We start from the raw sequence: 25,684 nt of genomic DNA, 5'->3' as shown, positions 1-25,684 counted from the left end.
TTTCACATTATGTTCGATAGGCGACAAAACTTTTGTCTTGTGAAAATCTGCCCTGTCTGTGTTCAATAAAGGGTCAATCTTTCTTTGGTGCATGAAATTTATTTTTGTACATACATTTTCATTCGGGAGGGTTGTAGCTTTCATATGAGTGAGTTCTGAAGCCAAGTGATTAATTGAAAGTCAGGTTATTAGCTGTTATTCCAAACAGATGGATAGGCGACAACTCTTTTGGAGGCGAGTATAGATGTTTAAATGAGAAGAAATTCAAGCTCAAGACAGATAGGTTGCATTTGTTTTCATTAAAAACCCAGAATCTGTACAAAAAATAATGTATGCTTTCAAGAACAGGGAGGAGTCGTCTGTTGAACATTCACCTTTGTGCAAACCATTTACAGTAATTTGGACTTGTGCAACATTTAACTGGGGGAAACTATTTCAGTCAGACAAGAATGAAAAACATGTATTAGTTCCAAGGAGGGTTGTAATTAATTTGTTGCATTAATTAATCCTTGTTGTTTTCATTTCTTGTGTACAATTATTGGTGCATGTGTGTTGTATGTATCTACGGAAGTAGTCGTGGCCTAATGGTCAAGGAGTTTGTCTTGAAATTGAATCCCATAATATCCGTGACTGAAGAGCCCTTGAGCATGGCACCTAACCTCACATCACTCCAGGGCCTGTAACCAAAGGGAATACAGATGAAAATAAGCTATATGTCCAATTCTGGTATATTTAGGCCTATGTTGCAACATGTTGTGTGCTCATCGAAATGCATGGTCCCTATCAAATAATCCATTTTCATTCATTCATACCCTGTACCTAAGATAGCTGCAAATCACGTTGGATAAAAACTTACAGCTAAGTGTAACATAATGTGTCTTGTGTGTATGTATGTCGCTTGGCACTGTAGTAAGGGCTTGTCATAGGATTCCATTCACAGAGCTAGAATGGTGACCCTATGTCTGTGCACACAACAGTTTCTACAAAGACGTAAACAAAATGTCTTCCCACCATGTAAGCCATGGAGGACACGCACTACTTCACCCGCAGTTCATCCAGTACTTCATCTCTTTTTTTTTGGTTCAAAACACAGAGTTGTAAATACATTATCGATATAACTATTGATAAAATGTTATCAATGTAAGAAGGAAAAAATAAATAAAAACTAAACAAAATAAGTTAAAATAAATACAAAAGAAGAACAGCTTATTTCTGCAAAGGCCGTTGTGGATTTACCCAACATTTGGAGCAAAGAACGGGAGATGGGAGTTTTTTTATACAGACAACCGTTTTCATCATTCCAATCCCCCAACATCAGTCCAAATTCCAGGGTTGTTTACATCTTCTCTTCTCCTTCGAGGTCCTGTAAGGCCACGCGTCCAGGGGTGCATTTCTCCAAATCGTAGTTGCTAACTACATTAGCTACTTTGTTGTTTGCAATGCAATTTCCCACTGGCAACTACCCAAGTTGCTAATTGCTAACAACTACACTTTCGAGAAATGCACCCCAAAGAAGCAGGATGGGTGGTTGGGTAGCAAGTGAGGGAGGGAGGGGGGGGGGCGAGTCAGTAGCCAGCTGGATAGCCACCTTTCCTGGGGTCAGACTCGGCACAGATCTGATCTCCCTGCCGCACCACTGCCTGGACCACAGCACCAGGGCTCCTCAGTAGCTCCGTCACGTGGTTCTTTTGGGCCAGGCCGTCAAGGACACTCTGTGATAAACAAGAGCCAGTTTCAGTTTCAGTTGGGGAAGAAAGGGCCACATTAGTTTGTGCATGTACTGCACACAGGATTTCGTGTCTATGCTAGATATGGGACAGCATGCAAATCTCGTGTTGTAAAATGCATGCAAATGTAGCGTGCCACAGTAAAAAACACTCCCACATTTATGCTATACTCAAATATAGACACACAAATGCATGTGTGTGCACTGTCCACACACATGCTACTTCATACAGACCACACATGATCATACCCCCCCCCCCCCCACACACACACACACACACACACACACACGTTGAATTTGCTAAATATTGCAAATTTGCAACATTCAAATGACCGGATGAGAGATTTTTGAGAGAAGCTAGTGTGAAGCCCTCAAAATCTGTACATTGTTATGTTTGAAATAGAGATGCACCGGATCCTGATTTTTAGGATCCTGCCGGATACCGGATCCACTGCTTAAGATCCTGCCGGATCCGGAACCGGATACCGGATCCTACGAAAGGGTTGAAACACATAGCCTACTCACGCACGTGGGCCCTTTTTATCACGTTGTCTCAAACTGTTTTGACTGAAAAGCCTCGGCTACCGGATCCTGGATCCTGGAACCGGATCCGGATAGTCTGAAAAACCTTATTATCCTGCCGGATCCGGAACCGGATCTTGGATCCTGTGCATCACTAATTTGAAATGAAGTCTTCTCAGCACACGTTACCTTCTCAAAGTTCTGTTCTACCACGGTCATGTTGGGATTGAGCTGATTGTGCACTCTGGGCTCCGTAACCGCCTTTTTGAGGTCATAATTAAAAAACAAAGAGTTCAGTATTACCTGCAGGGAGACAATAAGAACACATATCAGTATCATATGAGTAAGAGATCCACTAGGTTTAGTATTATGTGATGTAATGGAGTGTTTTTTGTTTTGAGAGAGAGAGACGGGGTAGGATTCGGATATGAATCAGGCCGGATTTGAACCTGTGTCACCACAGGCATGCAAGCCAGATGTGAAGGCTTAGCGCGGTAATGGAATGTTTATATCAATGCAAAATTCACTTAACTATAAATAAACACACATCACTGACTTGTTTGGAGTTGTTGAAGTGTACAGTGACCAGGGTATTATAACTACATAGTTAAAAACAGTGGCTAGTGATCTGCAAAGTAAAGCTGTGGAAAAGAGCCTCAATGTGACTACCCTGTTAAAATAAAGGAGAAATACAAATAAATAAATAAATAAATTATTAAATTAAAGTTTGCACAAGCCTGGTAGCATCTAAAGTAACATAATACATCTCCATTTTTCTCGACATCAAACAACATCCTCAAGCTCCAAAAATGTGTCCAATTGATAACAACTAAACCCTTTTGATACTGTAAATATGTCAAGGTCCCTCAAAGGGCCCTCAGCCCAAGAACCCAAATGTTCCCTGAGGAACCCAAAAAGTTCTCTGAAGAACCACAATGTTTTTTGAAGAGCCCCAAAGTTCCACAGAACCCTTGAGGGTTCTTCCACAGTAGCAATCAAAGGGTTCCTCAAAGAACCTGCGGGGGCAACTTACCTTTTTACGATTAATTGTCTTGTGATGTTTTACCATGCACCACATTGTGATTTGAATAACCCCAAGGTTCCTCAGAGAACTGTTAATGTGGCAGTATGCTTGATGCAAGTTACGCGAGCGTGTGCACGATTCGTTCATGAACGCGTTAACATGCATGCGTATTTAATGTCAATTTCGTGCACGTAGGACACGGCAGCCAAATGCATGCGTCAGGTGGAATATATTCAAACTCGCTGGGGGCGATCTTAAGATGGACTGCGCAGGTCCAACTTTTAAGAGCGTCTCATTGAGTTTGTCCGAAATTTCAAACATTTGTGATCATACTTCCTTGTTGCACTTTGAAAAAGGAGCATGCAGGAGTAGTAGCAGTATTCTTTCCTTGCCCAGGGAGCCCCTCTTTTTGTTTTGTTGATTTCCTTGCCATCTGTGTTCCCAATTTCCGCATCCCAATGCTGCTCTCTGCCCCCTGGATGACACCGCCAGTATTTTTCGTCTTGGTCAAGCAAACATGTGCTGTCGGTTGCTCGCGGTGACGCGCGTAATTTACAGCTCGCAGCAAGCATACCGGCACCTTTAGAGGGTCTTCCACAGTGGCAATCGAAGCATTCCTCAAAGAACCTGTAGGGGGGAGGAAGCCCTTTTCTCTGTGGAACCTTTTTAGGCCCTCTGCACACCTATTCCGCCAAAGCGCGGAGCACTGCTCTTGCGACATTCAACTCCACTGTTTTCAATTCCACTGTTTGGCGGGAGCGATGTGCAGAGGCCCTTAGAATACCTTGGTGTTCCTCCAAGCACCTATAGGTTCATCAGATAACAGGTTCCCTCACAATGGCCACTGAGGGTTCTTTGAGGACACCTTGTCTGTTTTTTTACAGTGTATGATGACCTGGATGATTGAGAATCTTCCCAAACTACTATGCAGACATCTGTGGTTACCAGGGCCGTGGCTGTGGTGATCTTGGTCCCACCAGAGGCGCCAACCACCATCTTGACTTTGTTGTATTTGTCGATGATGATTGTGGGACACATGGAAGACAGGGGTCTTTTGCCTGGTTCAAACAAAAAGAAGTGGTGTGACCAACAATCATACAGCCATGTTCATCACTGCTAGAGTTTGATGCAGGCGTACCTCCTGTAGCACGCTGTAATAGACATTGAAAAGTGAAGTACCATAGTAGCCCTACTACAACACTACACGACATAACACAGGGCCTTTAGTAATGCACTACGACTTGGTCATTGCCAATCTGATAATAGCAAATGTATAACATTGTGTCTTAACAGGTTCATTGTACAGAGATCTCTTCTTCTGGATCAGCAGGTGTCCCTGTCTCATTCTGCCCTCGTCTCATTCACCTCTAAAAGGCTGGTGTTGAATGGGAGTTGGGCCTCTAGTGGATTACACTGTACTGTAAATAAACTCTCTCGGAGTGTGGAAATGGGAGCAGGCCACGCTCACCTGAGACTGGGGATTCCTTGTTCCCTCACTAATGTGTTAGTGTGTCAGTGGGTGATGTCTAGTGCTAGTCTGGCTGCTGCAACGAGCTCATAGGCAGAGTTCGGCTTGGGAAAACCTCCCATACATAACAGAGTAACATACAGAGTAACAGTAACAGTAGAGAGGGGGCTCTCAGAGATTAGATAAACAACATCTTTTACAAGCCTCTGTGTGCTCTTGGAAAGAGCAACAACCACTCGGGTGACCGATTGTGATGACCTACACATGGACCCCGTTCAAAACGAGATGATTCATCTCAAGGGGCTATCCTTAACCCGTTAAGACACGCCGTTATCAATTGGCTGTTACCAAAATGGCAATGACCTAGTCATAGTGCATTACTAAAGGCCCTGTGTTATGTCATAGTAGTGTAGTACTATGGTAGTTAACAATTCGACTACAGCGTGCCACAGGAGGTACGGCGTGCACACTGACTGAATGCAAAATCCAACAAAGTGTAACAGGTGGTATGGGCAGCCCCAGGCTCGAGTAGTTCACCTACCTGGCTGAATGAAGTTGCTGGGAGAGGGAGGAACACCGAAACCGTTGGTCATAAACGGGCTGCTAAAGTCATCCATTTCATCGTTGAAAATAATGCCAGTCGAGCGGGACATAACCTTGGAGCCAAAGCTAGGTGAAAAATTTAACATGACACGATTTATAAAACTATAACAACAATGTCAAAAGGCAAGCATGTAATAATTAGATGTAGTGCCTACTCTCAGAGGAAATTCACATCTTTCTTTTCTTTCTTTCTTTCTTTAACCCATTTCAGCCTAAGCCCTTTTTGGGAAAAGGTGCCCTCTCCCTATTAAAACCTAAATATCTCAGCCTCTGAAGCACATGAAACCATAAAATAAGTTGCATTTAAAAGCTAGAACATTCACTGTGCACTAGAACAGTGGTTCTCAAGTGGAATAGTCTTGTGACCCGCAATTTGCCGTGGTCAATACGTTGTGACCCAAACTGCGTGTCGCACCGTCAGATTCTTCCAATAATAATAAAAAATATCATCATGCATTTCATAATATGCACTATTATTTGCATTGTATGCTGATATACAATGTGTCTTGTGAATTAGTGAAGAGAAAAAGGCCTATTAACCATGTTTCACTCTGTCTTCAACATCATAGTCATTTTTAGTGCATTGCATCACAGCTCCGCGACCCACCCAGGAACCCTCCGCGACCCACTTTTGGGTCCCGACCCACCAGTTGAGAATCACTGTATTAGAATGTGCCCCTTCAGCTCTAACTTTTATCATAAAACAGCTCAAATCTCAAGAACCTGTATTCAGCGTATATGTCGCTCCAAGACACAAACGGTTAACTCGAAATCTCCTAACATGAAGTGTTAAGACACATGGTCAGAGAGTGAAATAGATTAGACTAGGGTTTCCTCACTATAGGTTGATGGTACTGGTGGCAGCTACGGCACTGCCATCCTCCGCGATGACAGACAGGTGGGCCGTGCCGTGGTTGTCGGGCACAAAGTACTCGGGCTCGTAGTAACTGTCGGGGTGCGTGGTGTCGTCCGTGATCTTGCTCCTGATCCCGTCTGCAAAGTAGTCTGAGGTCATGTTATGGATAAGCTGGGGAAACAAAAATGAAAGACAGAAATGTGAAGAAGGTGGAAGGAAGGAAAGATACAATGAGTGAGGGGTTGGGATGGTTTGTTAAATTAGTGTTTCTCATTGGGGTGTTAAGTATGGGGACCCACTAGTTTGACGCCCTCTCGGTAGGCCTACATCACATGTAATCAAACATTTCAAACAAGCGATTTAAGGTTAGGGTTAGGTTTAGGGTTAGGGTTAGGGTTAGGGTTAGGTTTAGGGTTAAGGTTAGGTTTAGGGTCGTATGACGTAAGCGGTAAGTACCGAAAGGGCGTCGAACTAGTGAGTCCCGTTAAGTAGCCTATGTGTGTGCGTGTTTGTGTGTGTATGTGTGTGTGTGTGGGGGGGGGGTTATGATGCTTAATGATGAGGTGTGGCGGGCGGGGGTGAGTGGGGGTAGAACCACAATCAGCACAAAATACATTCAGCGTTTTCCACAGACTGTGCTGATAAAGGTATGTAGGGGACCAGCAGTGACTATCATGATCAGAAAGGCTATGTTATGCCGTGTCAGATGACCTATGATATCAAAACTGAGCTTTGCTATGAAACACAATATTTATCTTTACAGGAGGGACTATAGCCTAGGTGTGAGGCATTTTCAGGATGGTTGCCTTTACAATAAAGTGTTCAGGGAACCTGAAAGATTGGGAAGAGTAGTTTGTGTTGGACATCCCTATCATATACACAGACATGTACACTCAGCAGAGAGAAAAAGGCTGCTCACATCAGTGATATTGAGGTAGCGCGGATCTCCAAGTCTGCTTCTTTTGGCGTAGGCAAAGCGGAACGCCTCCACTATCCTGTGGTAGGTCAATGTCTTCTTCTCAGATGTGGAGACACTGGTATCTGAGAAGTTATAGCCTGTGGATTGACGGAATTGGGTTACAGTCAAAGAAAGAGAAAAAAAACGTTTGACTGGCACTACTTTCAAGTGTTGCTCTGTGGAGTAGGCTATAAGAGAAAAACTCTTTTCTGAATTGTCTTGTCAACCATCTTGCTAACCAGAGTTGTTTAATCATCTTTTCTTAGAACCACAAGAGAGAATCCTCTCTACTCAATCAATATGATCCCTTTCCTTTCAATGTCAACATCTTTCCTTTCTTCTTTCTGAGCTCCGAACTTGAGGAGAAGGGTTTCTCTATTAGATGGGCTTGATTGCACACTGCATTCACAGGCCATGTTAATTAGAGGGAGAACTAGAATGCTTGCTTGGTGAATGGGGGCCAATATGCAATACAGATACTGCAGAAGAGGACAGGTGTCCTTCAATGCACCCATGCCACAAAACAACCATTTCAGCCCAATTAGGGGAGGGAAGAGGACAGGTGTCCTTCAATGCACCCATGCCACAAAACAACCATTTCAGCCCAATTAGGGGAGGGAAGATCAAACAACGGAGTCGGCCGAATAATCATGACGGAATTTAAAATGCAAGGCCTCGGATGCTCGGATATGAGCCAGACTGTATATCATCAGAGGCAGGACGCCAAATGAGATGCTTGGGTGGAAGGAAAAAAAAGAATACGGAAATGTAGGCAGAAGACGGAAGCCCATTATTCCGAGCGCTTGATTCTCAGCAAATGAGAACACAGTCTACAATTTAATTAAAGTATAATGGGGCCATTCCATTCTAATGCGCTCGCTTCCTGCAATTGCGAGCTGATGACCACCACAAGAACTTATCTGCTCAACATGTTGCGCCATTTAGCTCTCCATTCCCACTGTGCCATGTGGTTATTATTTATAAGCATTGATATCGCCAAATGCACAGCAGGTCTCTAGGGAACAACCCAACAGAAAAAAAAGAATTTGCTGTACTTTCCGGAGCTGTGCTGAAATGGGGAACATTTCATGCTACAGTCTGACAGCAAAATGACACTATCATCACTATCACCATCATCATCATCATCATCATAATCTTCTTCTACTTCCTTCTTGCCTGCTCAAAGAGTAGGCCATGTCTCAAACTAGGTGTCGTTCATTGTAATAGAGAATCCATAATCAGAGCCTTAGAGCAGTGTTTCTCAACCTTTTTTTAGGCGAGGCACCCTTTCAATTCATGAACATTTTCAAGGCACCCCAAACCAACAAGCCGTAACATGGCATTGCATCCGATACCACAAAAGCTTAGAAAAGTAACACATTTGGAGACGTCACACGACCTATGTTCAAAGTTGCAGCTGACTGGGGCGACCTATATTTACTTTATTGTGCGTAAATGGCAGATGAAAGATTCCACTGACTAGCATTAACTTATCAATTTAGACAAATATGTATCATATTACATAATTTATTTATCAGCCACGTTTCCGCGGCACCCCTGAGGGGGGCCCGCGGCACCCCAGGGTGCCCCGGCACCCCTGTTGAGAAACACTGCCTTAGAGCCTCGTTCTACTGGTTCTTAACATTGTACAATTTCTATTGGAAATTTTACCAAACATGATGACGAGAATATGCACACATAATGACGAACAAACACGCAAGTGCACACACATGCACTCTCTCACACTCACACAGGCAGACATGCACGTGCGCGCACACACACACACACACACACACACACACACACACACACACACACACACACACACACACACACACACACACACACACACACACACACACACACACACACACACACACACACACACACACACACACACACACATTATTTAACTATGCAAAAACTACAACAATCCCTAACCTGTCAGTAAATACTTGTTTTAGCACTATGAGATGCAGGCTAGCACACACACACACACACACACACACACACACACACACACACACACACACACACACACACACACACACACACACACACACACACACACACACACACACACACACACACACACACCCCTCTCTGCTCACCATCTACGATGTTGAGTATGAGGGCGAGGACTGGGCCACTGGAGGGGGCGTCGGGGACGTGCATGGTGTACTCCCCCACGGTAAGACGTAGGGGACTCTCGTTCAGCACCGGTCTGTACTCCAGCAGGTCCTCCCGGGTGATGATCCCTCCTGGAGGACACGCAGATAAGAGCAGAGGGACAACACTCAGTCAGAGATTCTTTAAGTATAGAGATATGCCAACATAATAGGTTTCTATGGGCACCTAACGTGACCAGGTTCCGGTCTGCCTAAAGGGGCGTGTCATAATGCTCCTAGCATTGAATAGAACAGTCCTCAGGTCTGCCTAGATCTAAAGGGGGATGTCCCCCCCCCAATAATAGAACCCGGAAACAATGGGCCAATGGAACCTCTCTCTCTCTCTACTCTCTCTGACTCAGTCACTCACGACACGACCACACCTACGTAGTCCAGCATCACTACAGACAGAACTAAATACAGTACACCAGTGGTTCTCAACTGGAACAGTCTTGGGACCCACCATTTTCCACTCTCATTCGGTCGCGACCCATTTTTTTTTATCATTGATTACATCATGAAGTTAAAAATGTATTGCTCTACGAATAGCAATATGTCACCATCTCTCATTGAACTCCATTGATTTGTATTGTGTTGCTTTCCATGATTACAATGACCTTAAACATACACCTAAGTCCAAAGTTGATTTTCTGGAGAGGTGTGAGTGAATCAGTGATTAAATATGACACCCAATCTACGTATTTGAAGTGTTTTGAAGTGACTTTTTCACATTATGTTCGATAGGCGACAAAACTTTTGTCTTGTCAAAATCTGCCCTCTCTCTGGTAGCGGCCCTGCTCATGTGTGAAAGTATGTGTGCTTAAGTCATATTAACGTATGAGATATGGCCCACTTTTATACCATGATGTGCCATATTGGTGTGTTTAGCCTTACATTAATCATTTTGTCTTCACTTCATTTTGACATAGGCACATTAGCAGCACTAGTGGCCTTTAATGGCATGATATTTGCATTTCTTGGCAGTCACACCCAGCTCATAGATGTGGTCTCTGCACACGCTTCCTGTGGCTAGTAGCCTACGTTCCCAGAAGTGGGATCTATTTGTGTATCTCAATTGGCTCTTTGCGCTGGACAGAGCCACAGCTACGTGATTGGGCAAAAGATTGCAATGGCACGTCCATCTTAGAAATTCTTTTTGCATTTGTACTGGATTTACTGAGAATAGCTGGGTTAGCAAAACTTAAAACATGGGATTCAATGTAGCAATGACACAGCAAGTACGGACTGGCAGGCCCAGGCAAAATATTTACCATTTTCATTCTGAGAGATAGTGTCAGCAGCTTGCAAGGGCTTACACAGGGATTTTTAGCAACTAACAGTGGCTTAATTGAATTTCATTTCCCTCTGTGTATCTAATGTCTCTTCTGAACTGGCGACCTTTTGATGTAATCACTGTGGGGATGATCCACTTTCACTTCGCTGCATTTGTATGCCAGCTTTTGCCAAGCTATTGCAAATGCCTGCTCTGTTATTTGGGAGCGCAACCCCTCTCTCTTTGCAATCAGTCAAATGGCTGCTTTTATTCAAACAAAATGGACAGCTGCAATCCCCTCTTCAACGTAGCATTGTAATCAGCTTGGACAAGGTCACTGTCAAAACACAGTGCCGTATGAAAATGGCTAATCATAACGGTGAAGATCGTGACTTTGCTGTCCTGTATGTTCTCCATGTTTCATTGGAATTAGACACTGAGCCGGAGTCAGAATATGAAATTATAATCTTGTTACTTATGACTCTTGTCAAGAAAGACATAAGAGGACCAGATTGAAAAGTGTCTTTGCGGGCCGCAACACACTAAGGCCCCCCATGGACTTGCATGCCCTAAACCAGTGGTTCCCAACCTTTTTCTTCAGGGACCCATGTTTTTACTATTGTAAGCTTTGGTGACCCAACCACGTGAGCGCCCGCACGAGAGGGAGTCACAAGATGCCCTCTGTTTCCTGCGAAAACTAATTTTAGTTATTTTATTCCTCAATTAGTGTGTGATCAAATATAGAATACATGTTTAATGTAGCACTTACAATTTGTTGTGTCTATGCATTTATTAGTTAGATAATTTGTCTTTCATTCAACATGGGCTATATATATTTAAAATGAAACCCCTTAAAATCAAGAGGGATCCGCGACCCCCTGTGGATCTTAGGCGACCCATAAGGTGGGTCCCGACCCATAGGTTGGGAACCACTGCCCTAAACCATATTCGGGGTGATAGGACTTCTTAACAGTCATTTCCAATATTAAAATGCAAAAAGTCAAAAATGGTGTATATAGCGTTTTGGAAAAGAGCTCTTCAGATTGAAAAGTGTCTTTGCGGGCCGCAACACACTAAGGCCCCCCATGGACTTGCATGCCCCGGGAAACCCATATTCGAGTCTGGCCTGGGTCATTTCCCGACCCTACCCCACACTCACTTCCTGTCGATCTTCAGTCTCTATTGGAAATAAAGGCCCAAAAAGCGATAAAAACATCTTTTTTGTAAACAAAAGAAAGAAAGATAGATGTCCACATAATTTTGGTGAAGATTTTATCAGTCACCTTGCAACTAGATTTTTGTTTACTTGACAATGATATTTGAATTGCCGTTTGATAGAAATTGATTGTATTTTTTACATTTCTATTACTATACTATGATTGTCATTATAAATTATATTATTCACACCAGTCATGGGCAAGCAGTAATGGTATCGGATTGCCAGTTTTATTACTGCTGCTGCCAGGTGGGTATAGGGGCAGAGGTGTCAAAAGTAAAAGTAACAGTTAAACTTGTTAAACTACTTCCAACAGGGGTAACATATCTGAGTAACCACTCGTGAACTTGTCTAACTATAAGCTGACTCTACACTGGTTGGATTAAGTATGTGTGGTGGGTCCTTGCTATGAACATTTTCGGGAGCAATGTTCAGGAGAAGCTTAATGAAATTTGGCATGCCTACAGTAATTAACACCTGCATTCTATTCTCTGGTCAACTGTCAATTGTTTGAATTTCAGCACAAAAGATAGGCACTCCTATTTAACCAGCTGCATCTCATTGTCCGCTCTGCCGTCATTCAGTGAAATTTCAGCGCACTGAAAATTGGAACGCCCCTTAATTAACTCCAGTCAGAAATGTTCTTTCTCGCTCGCACCCACCATCTCCCTGTACGCCTCCCTTACACCGCTGTTCTATCAATTCGTCAAGCATCTTTCCCTAGCTTCCTCTCAGCTCACCTCGCTCCTTTGCACTCTAACCATCATCCACCGGGGGGTGTACGCTCAGAGCTCGCACATATCTGCGGGTACAGATACTGCCCGAGCTCTCTGTGGCGACTCGTACTCCGGAGCTCGAGAATGTTTACTGCATAGACATTTCTCGGCCGTGGCAGTACTTCAGCACCACGGCCAGCGACCTTGCCCAATACGGCATGTAATCTCTCAGCTTCTCAAGTGCAGTGGTCCGCTGACGCTGTGAAGAACTTTGATGATCGGTCCACCGTGTGGACAGCCACTATCCTGCAAGAGCGGGATAGTGATCACGAGAACACAAGAAGTCCGTTCTCCAGCGAGAACAAAGATGTATGCATACATGCTTAATCTAAATTTCACAGATTGAACTAATGAAAGGTTTTTAGTGTTTTTCAGTAACAACACAGTATTTATCTCATTAGGTACAATGTAGTAAATGGTGACACAGCTTTGTAACATCATGTGCTGGTGTACTTACTTACCCACCCCCCATGCTGAACATAGTTCTGTGCCCATGCACTCCTGTCATGGAGTACTTGTGGGGGCTGCCCACTTACACGTGTGAGGCATAAATGCACTGTGTGCTTTTTCACAACAAATATATAGCACTTTCCCAGTCTTAATTTCACTTTCATCTTCGATTTCATCTTGACACATTTCTGAAATTGGATGTAAAAGGCTTGCTTTGCATCTTCAATTCAACTCTATCATACTTGGCAGCTGTTATCGTTCCAGTCCAGCTTAGCCATCCAAAGCTCTTCTGGCGGGAGGCCCTTGTGGCCTTAATCAGTAGTTTGTCAATACCCCAGCTTTGGCTGCAGCTTTCTGGAGAGACACAATGAAATGAATAGACTCACCTGCCGCCTGGATGTCATTGACAATGCTGTCAGCCATGGAGCCATTGTAGAAGACATCCGGACCCTCCTCGGCTATCCTTTCATACGTGTCGGCCAGTCTTGGGAATTTAATGATGTCGTTTTCCTTGAGGAGGTTTTTTTTCGAGTCGCAGAACACTTCACTGGAACACGGAAAGAAGAGAGAATTGCGGAGACAAAAAAATGATGAGGACAACGTTGTCCTATGTTTGTTCCCTTGTAATTGACAGAAGGGATTTGATGAATGTTGAAGTCTACAAGTCTGCAAGGCTTGCAAGGCTAGCTACTGAAATATGGAATATGTGAAAAAATGGAAAATAGCAATATTCTGTGAAAAAGTTGTTTGATAGTAAAATTAAAGGTAATGATTCACAGGGCAACTTAGTGAGCAATGTTGCTGAGCAACAATATGATTGGCTGTTAATTTTCTGATGGGTCAGCAGCAGACAACTTTTTAATAATCATTCCAAGTTCTCTTGATGAAAGGGTTGTTGTGTGAAAAACAGTCTAAACAACAGTATTTCTGGGGACCCCATTCACGTCACCCATTCCTCAAAAAACACACACGACCAGATGACTTGATATGCTATGAAACCCATAGATATTAATGTAAGATTGCATGTGGTGTTTCAGTCATAATATTAACAAATTATTAGTAGTATTATTTTTCAGTCTATTCTTTTTTCACACCTAGACATTCAGGCGACCCCATTTGAATTCCAGGCGGCCCCACATGGGGTCCCGACCCCAACGTTGAAAACAAACCAAAATCAAACCAAATCAAAAAGTTGCCCTGTGTACCGTCCATCAGCATTAAAGGGCTATGCCACTATTTTGGGGCTTAATACAGTTAAAATCGTTGGCCAGGGTTTATAAAGGTGGTAAAGTGTCATATTTTTCATGTAAGCCGTTGTCTTGCCGTTGTCTTGCTCTAAGACAAGTTAAAAGCGGGAGCATGTCGCTAAGCTAGTGAAAGTCAATGGATCCATGTAGCATGCTACAATGACAATGACACCACTGACTCACCAGAGGGCCACATCACTGAGAATAGACTCCCCGTTCTTTGCGATGGCGTTGGCCAGGGCCTTGCCGACGGGGAAGCCGGAGCGTGCCAATTCGATGCTGGGCTCAAACAGCTCCCGCCAGGGTAGCCGCCCATGCCGCCTGTGGGCCATCTCATAGCCACGGATCTCCCCAGGGATGGCGATGGACAGTCCACCTGCATAAAAGGTCAAAAAAAGTCCCACTTACTGTATTTTATTTATTAATTTTACCTGAAACGTCACGGTGAAATAAAATAAGTGGGAGTAAGCTTTTTGTCCCACTTATTTTATTTATTGATTTTACCTGAAACGTCACGGTGAAATAAAATAAGTGGGAGCAGAAATTCCTGGTTGGAGCTGACTTTTTAACTTTTTAACTGGTCATATGTTGGTCCTGCTCCTAGGTCAGACGTTTGTATGTGTAGGCTTTAACCCAGTGGTTCTTAACCTGGGGTGCGGGCACCCCCTGGGGGTGCGCCATAGATTTCAGGTGGTGCACGGAATTGTATTTGTGTGCAGGTTGTGACCAAAATTCAGCTACCAAACATTACAATTAGGCCAAATCAAGACCAGATTAAAACATGCTTTGGACCTAATGTAGTCATAAGTATTGATTAATGTCTAAAGCAAGAATCATTGTTAAATCATTTTTTAGAGTCTATACACTTGTAGACGTTTGGGTTGGGGGTGCACGGCTTGTCTTGGGCACAGGTCAGGGGGTGCTTCAAGAAAAAAGGTTAAGAACCACTGCTTTAACCTACTCTCAGTCCACCTGCATAGCCCTCCACACACACCTTGCCTTCACACTCTCACTCGCATTCTCAAAAAAAAAAAAACAGGGATATTTTATCAGACTCGCGGGCACCAGTGAGTAATTTGCAATGTCAGGGAGACTCCCTGAACTTCAGGGAGACTTGGGATGTCTGTTGAGTGTGATGGATGAATTTTGTTGAATAGCACACTATGCGGTACAGTACTGTGAAATCACCATAACCCACTAGACTGGTTTCCGCGTTCATTTTCTGCACAAGTTGATGTTAAACGAGATTAGGGTTGTCCAATTATTATTCTTTCAAATGTTTGTGAGTGTGACCAAGCAGTTTATTGTATCGAAAATACTGCTATGTGTTCAGGCCTCTGATTGGATCACCTTGCTATTTGTGTGTGTGTGCAGGCCTATTGTGTGGCCTGTATGTTATGTTCAAAAGGAACACTATAGGGAGAGGGAGGACAGACAACATACAGAGCTAGTCTTTGTTGGCATCTGGTGGTGGCCTGTATAACAGTAGTAGGTAATGTCCTGTAAATTACTTTCTGTAAATACCCAAAATCCTAACAGTCTTTATGTTATCATGTCTTATCAACAGCAAATCTTCTCTAATCAAAGATTGATACTTTTTCATAAAATACAGAGATGTTCAGGTTTTTTTACCTTTACTGTGTGCGATTCTGCTCTTTTAAAACTCAACAGGAGTGGTTTAGACTTTGCGAGTTAATGGATTTTCTGGTTATCGCAGAAGAATCTATTAAATTACATGCGTTATCAGAGTCCCTGGGGGAAACGTCCCTCTTGGCAGATCATTCCTGCTCTTATCTGGGTGTCCGTTGCCGATGACGACAACACCATCTTCAATGCTGTCCATCAATCTCTCCTCTCTTTATCAGTGCGGCACACATCAAGCTCTGTCTGTTGGCTTGGGGCAAAGCTATGTAGTATATTACACCGAGCCCTGTCTGTTGGCTTGGGGGCAAGGCTATGTATGTGACATGGAGGTCGGTGGCAGTACGGTACCTTTGCGAGAGAGCTGGGTGTTGTTACCGAACATGTCCTCTGTGGCATTCATGGGTGCAGTTTCCCTGGCATCAATGGTCTCCACCTTCCCTATGAGACACAATATTCTTCACTGACAGTGCGAGCACAGTGCATTTGCAGTGTTATTTCAACACTCAATGAGTCAGCTGTAACACACACAGACACAGTGTTGCTACACTATACCATAACACAGGGCTTTAAAGGACCAGTTCAGTCAATTTCAATATGCTGTTGTATTGCTCACGCTACCCTTGACTTGTCAGTACCTGGTGATGCCACATTTTTCGGCTAAGCTCTTTCCGAGATATGAACTATTCTAATGGAGGCAGCGTTTGTTTACATTAAAAAAAACATAGGCCTACTCCAAATATTTTCCCAAAAGGTACCACTGTTTGCTAGTTGTCTGCTGATGTTGTATAACCTTTCGGATGTTGTTGGGAATAAATGAAAATGTTTTTTTTAAATGTAAACAAAGCACTGCCCCCATTACAATGACCAAGATCTCGGGAAAAGGCTGAAGAAAAAAAACCCCTCAGGTACTGCCAAGTCCAGGGTAGTGTGAGCGTTACAACTGCATGTTGAAATTGACTGAACTGGTCCTTTAAGCCAGTGGTTCTTAACCTGGGGTGCGGGCACCCCCTGGGGGTGCGCCAGAGATTTCAGGGGGTGCGCGGAATTTTGTTTGTGTTGAGGTTGTGACCAAAATTATGCTTCCAAACATTATAATTAGGCCAAATCAAGACCAAATTAAAACGTGCTTTGGTCCCCCTGTTAAGTCATGAAAGTATAGATTAATGTCTAAAGCAAGAATCATTGTAATTAATCACTTGAATCATTTTTTAGTGCGTACACAGGTGTAGACGTTGGGATGGGGGGTGCGCGGCTTGTCTTGGGAACCGGTAAGGGGGTGCTTTATGAAAAAAAGGTTAAGAACCACTGCTTTAAGCAATGCACTATGCCTTGGTCATTACTATTCAGGTAACAGCAATTTTACTGTTTAACGCTGTGTCTTAACAGGTTAACATTAGTTGTGTGGTTTGCTTTATTCCCCAATACTGACTTATTCTTTGACTAATCCATAAATGACAGGCAAACAGTCAGACAGACTATAATTGGGTGTTTGGAGGGCAGTCAGACTCACCTGTGGTTGCGTTGTAGATGGTGAAGAAGAGGCCCCCCCCGATACCCATGCTGTGTGCATTGAGGAGGCCAACGCAGAGCAGGGTGGCAATGGAGGCATCCACCGCTGTGCCATTACGCTTAAGGATGTCCCTACCAACAGTATCATTAACGCATGCACCAGATTAGGGGGTTACAGACGCATAGCAACAAGGTAGGTTGGAAAAGACACTGAAAAACATTGTGCTTGAAGCTGAATACAGTAAGCCTACACAGTAAATTCTGCAGTGCTCATTTAACATTTAGAGAGTTCATTTGAGTCAATTTGGATTTAAATGAACTCTGTAAGTGTTAAATTAACACCACAACATTTACTGTGTACGGGATACAGGTAGCCTTACAGTTTACAAGTAATTTCACATTTCTATGAAACAGTGTCATCAACTAGATTAGGGGTTATATGAGTCAACAAGGTAGTGAGAAACTTGACGTTACACTTGGCACTTAACACTGAAGAAATATGTTACACATAGGAAATTTGTGACACTATAGTCAGGATGTTAAAAAGTTGTTAGTTTAATTTGACACATACACATTATCAAATGTGACAGTATGCTTTTTGATACCAAAACGTAACTTAATTATTATCCTATGATTTTTTCAAATGAGCGTAATAAATCAGGATAGCTTTGCCCATCAGTTATGCTTCACAGCATTAAGAATTTCAAACCTCAGAACTGCTGTCTATTTCATATTACACTGGAAATTATATCTGTAAAATTAAAAGACTCCGGTTACAGTCTAGCAGACTACAATAAAAAATTAAGAACTTAATTAATGAAATTGCCAGTCCTCAGTTTACACTACAGAAGTCAGGGAAGTAGAGATACAGATTTCATTAACATTTGGGACTCATTAAACATTAAGATCTCAATTTACAGTCTAGCAGTCAAGCAGAGGCACTCCTCTGAAATCTGTTTGTGAAAAGGAGCCTCCCAGACTAAAATAACTTAAAAAAAAACCTAAAATAATTTGTTTGAGGTGCCCTGTAGATGGACTGCTTCAAGGGGAAGCCAGAGCACTCTCCGATGCTTTATTATCTTTATAAGACTATGTAATCTTAAAAAAAACCCAAGATCAACAGGCCTAAGCCGTGCAAACATTCGGAAAATCAGTTTCTGACCAACGGCAGTGTCCTGTCGATAATGGCCTACCCATCCAGCTGAGCTACAAACAGCTCCAAGATCAGAGGGTTAGGACAATGTTTAACAGCCTGGTAGTTCACTTGAAATGAAACAGAAGAAAGGCTGAGAGGACCAAGTGATACAGACAGGTTAGACTAAAGTGATCAACCATAGCAGTATTACCAAGTCAGAATGACCCCACCAAATCAACATTTTTGGCCTTTTAAAAATAGTTTATGGCAGAGAACCTTGTAGCCATGGGCCCTTCCTCACCTGCCGATCTCCGAGCACTTCCCTGCGTCTGCGGCCACTGCTGCCTTGGAGTAGAAGTGGTCCGAGGGGCCGGTGGGCTGCTTGTTTCCAACCCCCCAATAAATGCCCAGGAGAAACCCCACTGCAGCCACCAGAAGAACCACCAGCCCAGCAACAAGAGATTTCTTGACCATTTTCCTGAGAGAGAGAGAGAGAGAGAGAGAGAGAGAGAGAGAGAGAGAGAGAGAGAGAGAGAGAGAGAGAGAGAGAGAGAGAGAGAGAGAGAGAGAGAGAGAGAGATAGAGAGAGAGAGAGAGAGAGGAGGAGGAAGAAGAAGAAGAACAAGAAGAAGACTTTTTTTAATCACTGTGTCAATATCATCCCTTAATTCTCCAAGGCAGTTAACATGTTTGTGTATTAGATAATGTGTGTGTTTCTGTGTTTGTGCTGAACACACTACAGTTAAGTAGTGCAACACTGATGTCCATCTTAAATTCTTTGCTGCCATAGGCCACTTCAGAAATGTGTCAGTCCTTCATTTTGTTTAGCAAGAAACCTCTTTACAATGAAGAAGATTGCAATTGAAACAACTCATCATCATCATCATCATCATCAATATAATCGTCATCATCATCATCATCATCATCATCATCATCATCATCATCATCATCATCATCATCATCATCATCATCATCATCATCATTATCATCATCATCATCATCATCATCATCATACCATCATGACAACCATCAAGCAGTAGATCACACTTTGTACAATACTAACATGGCCGTAGCCACATATGAGGTAAGGGAGGTCCAGACCTCCCTCATTTTTAGAGAAAATAATATTTTTCATACATGAAAAAGGGGATCTTCTCCATTGTGCACCATTTTGAATTTCCAGAAATCTTTTCAGCTGCAAAATATACTGTAAACTGTGGTCATACTATTAAATATTAGTGCATTATTTAGCAAATATTCATGAAAAGACCAAAATTGGCAAAAGACACCCTTTCAATGAGCAACATAGTTACAATCAGTGGTGTAGTCTACGTAGAACGCGGGTATACGGAGTATACCCACTTCTAAATTTCAGGGATTTCAGTATACCCACTTAAAATTGATTGATCCATTGTTTTGAATAGCACAAATATATACAGTATACCCACTTCAAAAACTGCTCAAATTTACAGTATACCCACCATAAAAAAGTATACTACACCACTGGTTACAATAGATACTACGGGCAACATCCTACACAGTGCACCTTTAAAAAAAATTCTGGACCTCCCTTATTTCAAATTCCTGGCTACGGCCATGAATACTAAGTCTACTATATGAATACCTTGGTTTCCTACCTTGTGAAGATTGTGATCACTGTCTCTAACACATACACATACACATACACATGCAGCCTCTTCAACCTCAGGGAAGGCATGCAAGAGCAATGGTGTGGGTATACACACTAACTGTTCTGTGTTGTTTATCATCTTCATATATACTCTGTGCAGTGTGTTGCAACAAGACCCTCTGTCACAAACAGTTTGAGCTTACTCATATTGAAAGCGAAACGTTAGGGGTGGACCCCAAGGTTACACCTCTATGTCCTCAACTGTGCTTACTTTGAAAATGGCTCTTGCGAAACTTTCCTTTGAGGCACGTCATATCCTCCTGACTACCAGGACTTTTTTGCATAATTGTGGTCTATGTACATCAAAATGAAACTCTATGTTGCACTACTTTCACAGTTTCACTTTCACTTTCACTTTCACTTTGCACTTCACTTTCACACATTAAGGGTGTGTAACCGCAGGAGTCATCAAGTCTAACAAAAAATACCGTAATCCCAAACTAATATGATGTGCCATCCAGGAATAGTGAGGATGACATGCCCATGTTCACAGGAAGACCATGTACACTGTGTAAACAGTATTCACAGGAAGACCGCGTATCAGTGTCATGAGTCATTAAGTCTGATTCTACCACAAATATTCCAGAATCTTCAATTTACACCATGTGGCAGGAACAGTCAGCTGAGTGTGGCGCAGTGCGGCCGAGTGTGACAAGTGTTTCCAGTTAAAAAATTAAACAAAAAAAAACACATACAGTAATTGAATTAAAAACATGTTATTGTGGAGAGTAACTCGAGGAGGCTGCAGAGGGTTCGTTGGATTAGTTGTGCTCTACTGATATCTGAAATATCGTACGCAGTAAAAATGCTGTTTTAATTTAACACTGAGAGAGTATTTTAGGAACAAAAACACTCTAGTGTTGTCTAGTGCATTCTAGTGTTTTTGGTCCTAAAATACTCTGTCAGTGCTAAATTAAAACAGCATTAACATCTAGAGTCTAGATCAGTGTTTCTCAACAGTGGCTCTACAGCGTGTGTGTGTTTGTGCGCTCATGCTGTGTGCACTACAGTTAAGCAGTACAACACTGATGTCCATCTTTGCTCCACATAAATGTGTCAGTCCTTTATTTTGTTTAGCAAGAATCCTCATTGCAATGAAGAAGATTGCAATTGAAAGAATTCATCATCATCATCATCATCATCATCATCATCATCATCATCATCTTCATCTTCTTCTTCTTCTTCTTCTTCATTGTCATCATCATCAACATTCCATCTTGACAAAAATCAAGCACTAGGTCAAATTTTGAACAATACAAAATCTACTAAATGAGAACCTTGGTTTCCTACCTTATGAAGATTTTCACAACTGTCTCTCACACATACACCAGCCTCGTCAAAACTCAGGGGAGAGCATACAAGTGCAATGGTGTGGGTGTACACACTAAAACTGCATTGTTGGTCGTCTTCATACCTTCAAACCGTCATATCAAATTCAGTCCAATGAGAGCCGCTGGCACATCCAACAAGTTCCATAACAAATATTTACGTAGACTGCAGGGAGATTACAGTGTGGTGTGGTTTGTCATGGTGCTGAGTGCACCAGAATGACAGAGACATTAATAACACAGTACCATTGAGGTGACCTTCGTCATCTTTTGGAGGAGACTTGAGGAGATACAAATGAGGCAATACAAATGTTAAAGCAGTTGACATGAGAAACATCTTTTCAATGACTTTTTCCCCTGCAAGCACACAGCTGCCGTTAATTTGGCCACAAATTATCCATCATGTCGCCCCCACTGGCCATGCGCAAGGGATTACGGAAATGACCAATGACCATGCGCAAGGGAGTTAATTTTCCATCCACTCGTGTCCTCAGGCAACGCCCCCGTACTACACCGTGGCCAATGCACCCCCCCCCAGAGATCTTTCTTCTGTTGAGTTTCTTTGGTCTTGATCAAAGAGGCTTGAGACAAGAGGGCTTACTCACGTCATAACAGCGTAGTACGAAATAATGGCGAGGGGAGTACGGAAAATGTATCCATCGCAGCCACTGATCAATGACCATGCACAAGGGAGTTAGTTTTCCATCCACTCGTGTCTTCAGGCAACGCCCCCGTACTACACCGTGGCCAATGCATTTCCCCCCTGAGAGATTGTTCTTCTGTTCTCCCTTGCGCATGCTCAGTGGGGGCGACACCATGATGGATAATTTGTGGCCAAATCAACGGCAGCTGTTGGTCAGCAGTAATTGCTGGGGGTAATTAAGGACAGCTGACAAACATTCACGCTGTCCTATGACCTGTTCCACACTCCGACCCTCGCGGAAGTGTCATTGCATGCTTCCCTGATGCTTCCAATACTGACCGTAGAAGAAGAATAACATTTCCGTACTCCCCTCGCCATCATTTCGTACTACGCTATTATGACATGAGTAAGCCCTCTTGTCTTAAGCCTCTTTGGTCTTGATGGAGCTTGACTGCTTTGGCTGAAAGGAACTCAAGAGTAGCCCGTGTCTTTAAAGGAGCCGCTGCCCTTAAAATCAGACAGATCCCCCCCCCCCCCTCTCCATTGTTATGTTGTCCTGGTCCATTAGAAATGCTTAGTCATTGTTTACATAAATGTTTGATATAATTAGGCCTATCTGTGTTTTAGATATGTACCACTTACTGTACTGTTCATTTTGGGAAAAGGTTGAGCCCTGGTCTAATGTGCCACCTGGCTTAAGAAACAGTCTTCCTTACTTATAGTCATTATTTCGGTAGGGCACATATATTGAATTAGCCTAGATTAATTTCATAATACCAGTCAGATTAATCTAGATAAAGAATCTATGTAATTAATAATAATAATAATAATAATAATAATAATAATAATAATAATAATAATAATATTTTTGGTGGGGGTTGAAGTTGTCCCTACCAAAACTCAAGGCAAACCTACGCCCTTGGAGGACACAAAGAGCATCAACCTACAATAGGCTACTCTTTCGTCAGAAGATGCCTTAAATAATACATTGTATATGGTCTCTGTATATCCCTTGATTTGATCCCCTGACAAATAACAGAAATAGATAGTGCCAGATATGTTGGGAGGGAGAAGTTGGGCCAATGATTATGAACTACATGTCATGGGAAAGTGAACAGAAAGTCTACCTTTTCACATTCAAAACAGGTGTCAACATGAAATTACCTTAGTTGTAAAGGTCAGGTGTCATTGTTGTGAGAATGCTTCTGTGAAACAACTCTCAGTGCTTGACTTGTGTGTGGCAGGCCAAGCACCCAACGTCACGTGTGGGATCCTTTTAGAGAACCGCATATTATATATGACTACATACTGAATGTACTTGTGTTCATTTACTCTATGGCATTCTCTTCAAATGCTTTAATTATGTTTTTGAAGGCAGGTTGGTTAATTTCTCTCCCGGGTCGCACTGTCAAACTATTGGCCGTGATTGACGAATAGGGCGTTCACGCACGTTCACGCGCAGTGTTGGATGCCTGTGATTGGGTGTGTGCCTAGCGAGCCGCGCGTGGTGCTGTGGAGACCTAAACAGCATCAACAGACAAGCAGTGAATACCAAAACGAGACAAGCCTCCAGTAATAGTCTACGGTTAATGGTGAAAAAACAAGGTATGAAAACCTCAATTTGACAGCACAGCATATCTTATATTTGCATGAAATAATCAGTGGCTTTGCAACATTTTGCTTTTGTGCATGGGATGGACTGTTGTAGTGTTGCTGCTGCATGCGTGCAACCGAGATCACGAGTGATGGGTTCTACTTGAAATTTCCAGAAAAGAAAGAAAACACAGAATGACCGAGCGTGACCATCATTCCCATCACTTACGGAGTCAACAAATAATCAGGCAAGTGCAACATTTCGGCTCGTCAGTCTGAAGAGTCAGCATGGGTTCTCGTCTGAGCAGACAGAACAGTCTGGACAACGAGAATTTTTCAAGGAGGCGCCGCAAGCATCTCGACAGCACGGGGGAAAGCGACAGGAGTGGAAGTCGTGGCAGCGGAGACTTCTTGTTTACATCGCTGATGCTCAAGTCAGACAGGCTACCGGGGATGCTGCGCCGAACCAACCACAGCCCCTACGTGCGAAGAGTCACCTGGATCCGGGAGATGCAGAAGCTGCTCCGTGAGCGCAAGCTAGACCAGGCGACAGACGTGCTGAAATTACTGAGGAAGGTAAGCCCAGCTGTCCCGCAGACACATCAAAGAGAAAACTCTCTCCCTCTCTCTCTCACAGACACACACACCCAGCCATTTCAACAACATGGACTGTCATAGTGGAGCAATTGCCATCTTTAAATCCAATCCACCAGCTGCGCGCATTCATGGATAGCTCAACAACACCAAATGCCTAGCGTAGTAGCATTTACAACTACAGGGTATGGCTAACCTCGGGCATGACTCAGGTGGTTTAGCATCACAACTTATCAATGTCTGGGGCATAGGAGACCTTAACAACTTTTGACAACTAAAATGAAGACAAGCTGTGAACTTGACACGTCACAGGCTGCCATGTAGACCAGCCACTCTTGGGACAGCCCCTTTGCGCCTCGTGCCTTCTGCTCTCTATTCTGTCCAGGGCAGCTGTCAATCACTCTAACCTCCAAGTTGCGAGCACCGTTGTTATGACTACATCATGACTGATGTCAAGAAATAAAAGTCTTGAAAGTTTACATTTGACTGTGAAGGAATTTGTATTCCAACAGTCACCTTGGATTATTGAGCTGTGTGCCAAACCAAAAGGTCATTCTTCATTCTGTCTCAACGGCACTTTTCATTAATCACGTTGATTAGGGCACCCTGAGATTAAACAACGAGTTTAAACATGTAATGCAACAGCTCCAAGTGGCTCGACCGCCATAATGTCATTATTACATGGAAGTGGTAGGCCTACAAGAAGAGAGGGCATAGAGTAAGCTACTGCTAGAGGGAGAGAGGATGATGAGGGCTTGGGGGAAATCATTTAGTTATCTTCAACCCCAGATTGTGTAACTAATCAATCATGATTGGTTATTGGGATCAAATGATGGTCAATCACAATGGCCAGTCTTGGCCACAATTGCTGTCGTTAGGCATGACTTGAATTGGTTTTCTGAAACCGCAATATATCATTACATTGTTGTAACTAAGCATATATTGTTGTAAGTTGTGGATAAAGTGACAGACAGTACATATGAATGAGATACGAATGCATGTTGAGCACCCATAGCCTAATGATTAGAGCGTTACTAGTGGATTTTAAGGGTTACAGGTATTAATCCCATTATCATTCATGGATGAAGTGGCTTTGATCTTTGCTCATAACCCCACATTGCCTCAGGGACTGTACCAATGCCCTGTACCTAAATAACTGTCACTTGTTTAGATAAAAGCATTAGCTGGTTCAGTGTACAGTATTGTAATATATTTATGCTGACAGCCTGTACCTTCTGACACCTTTTTTAATCAACACTGA

At 43.0% G+C, this 25,684-nt stretch overlaps 2 protein-coding genes across 4 annotated transcripts in view; one reads left to right on the top strand and one right to left on the bottom strand.

Annotated features, from left to right (window-relative positions):
• Positions 1-292: 292 nt before the first annotated feature.
• On the bottom strand, positions 293-20,263 carry ggt1a (gamma-glutamyltransferase 1a). Of its 3 annotated transcripts, XM_063194362.1 has the most exons (13): positions 20,213-20,263; positions 18,877-19,053; positions 17,442-17,572; positions 16,280-16,369; positions 14,471-14,663; positions 13,427-13,587; positions 9,269-9,418; positions 7,119-7,255; positions 6,183-6,370; positions 5,282-5,409; positions 4,218-4,330; positions 2,438-2,551; positions 293-1,712 (listed from the first exon to the last, which is right to left on the bottom strand). In XM_063194362.1, exons 2-13 carry the CDS (start codon positions 19,047-19,049, stop codon positions 1,566-1,568), a joined length of 1,725 nt encoding a protein of 574 aa, XP_063050432.1. In that variant the 5' UTR covers positions 19,050-19,053; positions 20,213-20,263; the 3' UTR covers positions 293-1,565. The 3 variants fall into 3 exon arrangements, with proteins under 3 accessions (XP_063050432.1, XP_063050431.1, XP_063050430.1); XM_063194361.1 differs by lacking the exon at positions 20,213-20,263 and having other exon boundaries at positions 16,280-16,364; positions 18,877-18,954; XM_063194360.1 differs by lacking the exons at positions 18,877-19,053; positions 20,213-20,263 and having other exon boundaries at positions 16,280-16,364; positions 17,442-17,617.
• A 3,799-nt stretch (positions 20,264-24,062) lies between these two features.
• lrrc75ba (leucine rich repeat containing 75Ba) overlaps positions 24,063-25,684 on the top strand; it is a 50,478-nt gene continuing 48,856 nt past the window's right edge. Inside the window, exon 1 of the mRNA XM_063194359.1 lies at positions 24,063-24,405. Within this exon, the coding sequence (XP_063050429.1) occupies positions 24,118-24,405 (288 nt within the window). The 5' untranslated portion in view covers positions 24,063-24,117. The remainder of the gene's footprint in view (positions 24,406-25,684) is intronic.

This window comes from Engraulis encrasicolus, chromosome 3 (genome assembly GCF_034702125.1).
Source record: "Engraulis encrasicolus isolate BLACKSEA-1 chromosome 3, IST_EnEncr_1.0, whole genome shotgun sequence".
Classification (NCBI taxonomy): Eukaryota; Metazoa; Chordata; class Actinopteri; order Clupeiformes; family Engraulidae; genus Engraulis; species Engraulis encrasicolus.
This window is presented reverse-complemented; position numbering and strand designations above follow the sequence as displayed.